We start from the raw sequence: 6,000 nt of genomic DNA, 5'->3' as shown, positions 1-6,000 counted from the left end.
CCGCTTTTTATAACTCTGATCCGCCTATGGATGTGTACAGTTGCTGTTCAATTCTAAGCTCTTAAGCCTTAAAATGAAATTTGAAGCCAATTCACGATCTAAATTTTGTACTTTTTTATATTTTTAGGTTCTTCGACTAAACTAAGTTTAAAGTCACAGTGAATATTGATGAATTAATTTTCCCATCAAGTGATCTTGTAAACTTCTTTTCATGAATATGATTCGGAAGTACAATTTATATAATTCTAACTGATTAGTTGTATATCAAAATAAAAATATCTACATATATAAAGAGTAAGCCTAGAATTATGTGCTTGTGCCTATGTCACTTGGTAGAATAGTTTGTTGGGGAAACTAACGAAATTCTCTCATTCTCTAGTTTTGAACCAAAGCAAGAACAACATTTTTACTGCCGGAAATTTTCTTTTTAAAATATTGTTTTTAAATATTTAGAAAATGTTTCGAGTCTTTGCTCGCAATGCTGCAGTTTGCACGGGTCGTAATTTTTGCCGAGCCTATTCAAAGGAGGTGCGCTTTGGACCCGAGGTGAGGGCTATGATGATACGTGGAGTAGATATTCTCGCTGATGCTGTGGCCGTCACTATGGGACCGAAGGGTCGTAATGTTATTGTGGAACGCCCTTGGACTTCGCCGAAGATAACCAAAGATGGACATACTGTGGCTAGGTCCATTTCTCTGAAGGATCAGCACATGAACTTGGGTGCCAAGCTGGTGCAAGATGTGGCAGAGAATACGAATCAGTCGGCTGGAGATGGCACCACAACAGCCACTGTGCTAGCTCGTTCCATAGCCAAAGAGGGTTTCAGTTACATTTCACGTGGCGCTAATCCTGTAGAAATTAGGCGCGGTGTCATGTTAGCTGTGGATAATGTAAAGCAGTCGCTCATCGAGATGTCCCAGCCCGTGCAGACACGTGAGGAGATTCAACAAGTGGCCACCATATCGGCGAATGGTGACACTGAGATTGGCCGGTTAATTGCTGACGCAACGGAACGTGTGGGTCGCAAGGGCACGATTACAGTTAAGGAAGGAAAACGCCTCAAGGACGAATTGCGTATCACTCAGGGCTTATGTTTCGATAATGGCTATATATCACCGTTCTTTGTCAATAGCCCGAAGGGATCAAAAGTCGAGTTTGCCAATGCGTACGTTTTGTTATCGCTGAAGATTACTTCGATCTCCAAAATTGTCAAGGGTCTCGAGTATGCGCTACGCGAACGTCGTCCATTGGTGATCGTTGCCGATGACATTAGTGGTGAAGCTTTGAATGCCTTGGTATTGAACAGACTTAAACTAGGTCTGCAGGTTTGCGCTGTGAAGGCTCCCAGCTATGGAGATTATCGCAAGCAGCTAATTTTCGATATAGCCGCAGCCACTGGAGCCACTGTCTTTGGGGATGACTTGGACTATGCCAAAATTGAGGAAGCCAAAATAGAGGACCTGGGTCAGGTGGGCGAGGCTATCATAAGCAAGGATAGCACTATGCTATTGCAGGGACAACCAAAGCCCAATATGCTGGAGAAACGTATTCAACAGATTCAAGATGAGATTCATGATAAACGTACAAAAGCCGAGCACAGAGCTCGTCTACGTGAACGTCTCTCTGCCCTGACCAAGGGTGTGGCTGTCCTACACATCGGAGGCCATAGCGAGGTGGAGGTAAGTGAGAAAAAGGATCGTGTAATTGATGCCCTCAATTCCACTAGAGCGGCCATTGAAGAGGGAATCGTTCCCGGAGGTGGCACTGCTTTTCTGCGCTGCATTCCACAATTGGAGAGTCTCCAGCCAGGAAGTCAGGACTTGCAGCAGGGCATTAATATTGTTCGCAATGCTCTGCGTATGCCTTGCATGACCATAGCCCGTAATGCAGGCGTCGATGCTGCCAGTGTTGTAGCCAAGGTAATGAATGGCAAAGATGACTATGGCTACGATGCCCTGCGGAATGAGTATGGAATGTTCTTCGACAAAGGCATCATTGATCCGACTAAAGTGATGCGTACTGCCCTTACGGATGCGGCTGGAGTGGCCTCCCTTCTAAGCACCACTGAGGTGGTCATCACCGATGCTCGAAACACAGATCTTCTAGCCAAATTGGCAGGAGCTGGCGGTGACATGGATGAAATGGCTGGCATGGATGACATGGAAGCGCTGGCAGCTCTGGGTGGCATGGGAGGCATGGATGGACTTGGTGGTTATGGCGATATGATGGGTGGCATGGGAGGTGGTGCTTATGGTGGCGGCGCCAGTGCCAAGGACCTAAACGAAGTTGTCCAAAATATACCCGGCATGGAAGATGTCACTGTCAGTGATATAGACGGCAGCCGATTTTAAGTATCGTCTGCGCAGTAATTAATTATAAATAATTTTATGCTTTGTGTGACAAAATTATTGAACATTTTTTGACTCTCAGATAACCGCCCTATAAATGTATAATAAATGAAAAATTGTAAATGGTAAAAGATAATGGAGATCTCAAACTCAACCATCGACTGACACATACAATCGGTGACCTAGTGAACCTAACTCTTGTAATGCTATCAATAATTAAGTGCTGCTGCCACCTCGTACGGCCAGAGGAAGGCACCACAAACGAATTCTTAATAAGCTTTGCTTGCTGCATAAATTTCTACTGAAAATGAAAAAAAAAAAGAAATTCCATTTTGCGAAATAGTTTTCCTGTCATGGACGACGTTTAAATACGCTATAAGAATTTAGAAATACGAAAGGGTTACAGATATATATAGATTTCAAGAATACTTTTAAGTTGAATTTCTCTAAAGCACCTAATTATGGCACCTCATGGACGGAATCAGCAATGGGGTAGTCTATATATATATAATTTGGTCTTACAGATCTGTAGTTATACAAATGGAATACAAAAACTCTCTAGTTAATTTCTTAAAGATTTTACTTAACGATCGACAAAATTGAGGAAGGAAATGATGGAAATATTTTCCCCAAAAACATTCTTTCTCTCAAACTTCTTAAATACCCATATTATAGAATCTAGATCGATTTCTTCCCCTACAATTATAGATTGCACTTTCAAAAAACTACATGTAGATTTGCCACTGGAATAACTTATTCTTTTTAGTCATATATTACCTACAACTTTTTGTAGTTGGTAGTAAAGGATATGACTTTTTAAACATCTCGAATTTATGTCGACAATCATTAATAATGATACTAAGAATAATCAAAGGGAATTAAAAAATACCATTTATAAATTTAACTTTCAATCTAATGATTAGTTTAGAGTAAATAAATAATAATAAAGCATTCGACAAAAGAAGTTGTTAAAGCTTTTAACTATACAATCAACTAATTACAATCAAAAACACATTTAATATTTAATAATCTTACAAGATTTTATATACCTTTAAAAATTGTCTGTCTATGTGAAGGGAAATGAAAGCTAAAGCAATAAGTCCTTGAGCTAAATTTAAGTAATTTTGGGTTACAGTTTAAGTGGGTTTTAGTTTGATCTTATGCACTTAAGCCGAGTCCTTTTTGACCTTTTTCAAACGTACTGTCTCCAATAGAGGCCCTTAGTGGTTATACCCTAAACTGGATAAAAGTTGTTGGTTTGGAAACGAGGCTGCACACGCAATGCAAAAATCTTGTTGCAAGTTGGATGTAACAAGGCGGTCGAATGGCGAAATGGCCACGGAACGAACATGTGCAAATACGCATGCGTAATTATTGAAACAAGTTAATTACTGATGGAAGGTGGAAGGCCTTTCGAGTGACTTTAGTTTTTTTTGGTCGCCTTGGCGGTGGCGGTAACGCGGGTGCAAGTCAATGTCTGTGACTGGCCATAGCAATTCCAATTGCAACTTCGTGTTTCTTAATATATGCAAGACAACGCATTCCAATGTTGGGTTTGGGCTTCTGGGTTTGGGTTTGGGTTCGCGGTTTGGTTTTGGTTTTGGCATGGGCTTGTTGCCATGGTTGTTGGGCATCCTTTTATGGCCAAGACCCAAAATGATGCGTTGGCATGGTGTACCATTGGCACAGGTCCTGTCCATACAGCTGCAGCTGCAGCGTGATCAAAGTGTGAAATGACTTGTTGCTGTGTGATACCTGAATACAAATTGCTTGATGCCTTCGATCGATCCTCGCCGTTCTCTATCAAGATAGCCTTAATTAAGTTGTTGGCGGGGTTTTGGACTTGACTTGGCTATCTGTCCGACTGGCTGGCTAACTTCTCAGGAAGTCAGCAACTTTGCTTTCCTGTTAAATTGTATTCTCTATAAAGTCAACATTGAGATGCCATTTGGTCTGACAAATAATCACATCAGAAAATTGCAAACTAATGAAATTATCGATCTCCCTCTCTGTCTCTCACTATAGTCTTCTGTTCTTTTCGTTCCCAGTTAGGGTTAATTAAAAAGCATAAGAATGTTGTATACAAATGTGATAAGAACATGACTTTGATTAAGGTTTACCCCCATAAATACGTAGATAGTTGCCTAAGCAGGCCCAAATGGTGGTTCGGGTAGGTGGAGTAAACTGGAGGGGACTGTTGCTGTATACCAATTGAGATTATCTTTTAGCCCATTCGAAAGAGATATCAGTACAAAACGCACGTCAATCATATTCAATTAAATTCAATTTGTTTTGTCATTTCACGCTAGAAATAAATAAATAAATGACCAGTTTAACTTATGGTGACCTCATTTGATATTCGATTTGTTATGTTTTTTTTCTTTTGCCCCATAAATTGGCCTCGATCACAATCGAAAATCTATTTGTAGATAAGTATGTATATGTAGAATATAGATGATAGTTTGATATGTGAGAATCAAATTGTTTCGAAGCACTGTGCAGCAGCAGCAGCGGCTTCATTTGAAGGAAGTGTAAAATGTCTTGTAACCGAAAACTTGTTGCTTCAACAAGATATGAATCGCTAAGATTGCTATTGGTAACATGTAAAAAGAAGTCTTCTTGGCCATGTGCCTCTTGTTGTTGTTGTTGTTGGCAAATCAGATAAGAAAACGAAAAACTTTGAGAGCACGCGTCTTGGCTAGGTATTCTTTCTTTTCTACCATTCCACACAGCAATTCCAACAGAGATCGCAATCAATGTCTAAAGGCCTCGATCTCCAATTAGCTAATAGAAAAAGCCACATGGGGGAAATTGTATTGCATTGGTTTTCCTTTGTTATAGACCACTAATTATAGACTCTATCAATTAATAATAAAAATGAGGAAAAAAAGAAACATAACTGAAAGAAAGAAGAACGAATATACATAGGAATCGTCGCCATGGTAGTTCCACTTTATTTGCATTTTTAATTTCTTCCTAATTAAATATTCATCTTTGTGTATATCTCACGCTGTGTCAAACCCCCCGCTTTATGGCACTTGATTTATTCGAATATTTCTGATTAATTGAAGACGATGCCGACTTCTAAGAGAAAGTAAGAGAGCGAGAGAGAGAGACGAGTCTATGGATCTTTCATTAGGGCTCGTTAAGATGTCTGTAGGTGCGTCCTACATTTTCATTTGTTACGGTTTATTTTTACGCTTGAGCCGCATAATTTAATAACCCTCACTCTCTACCCCCTTCTGGCTACTTCTCGCCGCTTTCCCCTTCACCGCTTCTCACCTCACCTTTGTCGAAGACAAATGGGTTTATTATAAGTATGATGGCTACAACAAATTTATGCGCGCTATTAAATTGTTTATTAAACGACCGCAACAAGGCCCAAATGGCGAAAAATAAATCGCTTTTCACTTATAAAAACCAAAAAAAAAAAAAAAAAAAAAAAAACGAAAAAAATTAATAAAAATACAAAAATTGATGCAACAAAGCGAAAAACCAAAAAATTAATTCATCCTCCTTTGTCTTAGGTGCTGCTGGGACACAGAAGAGATCTGCTACTGCTGTTGATGAACTCATTTGTCAACGTCACCTTGACCAGCGAAAAAAAAAAAACGTCTCTTTGACGGGGACCTGCAACCCATTTATTTAATT

General features: G+C 39.8%; 1 protein-coding gene across 1 annotated transcript; it reads left to right on the top strand.

Moving 5' to 3' along the window:
- The first annotated feature begins 342 nt into the window (after positions 1–342).
- Hsp60B (Heat shock protein 60B) lies at positions 343–2,485 on the top strand. Its single transcript, XM_068288380.1, has one exon. The coding sequence runs from the start codon at positions 457–459 to the stop codon at positions 2,350–2,352; it is 1,896 nt and encodes a 631-aa protein (XP_068144481.1). The 5' UTR covers positions 343–456; the 3' UTR covers positions 2,353–2,485.
- Positions 2,486–6,000: the final 3,515 nt, after the last annotated feature.

The sequence above is a fragment of the Drosophila tropicalis genome, unplaced genomic scaffold (genome assembly GCF_018151085.1).
Source record: "Drosophila tropicalis isolate 14030-0801.00 unplaced genomic scaffold, ASM1815108v1 contig_1187, whole genome shotgun sequence".
NCBI lineage: Eukaryota > Metazoa > Arthropoda > Insecta > Diptera > Drosophilidae > Drosophila > Drosophila tropicalis.
This window is presented reverse-complemented; position numbering and strand designations above follow the sequence as displayed.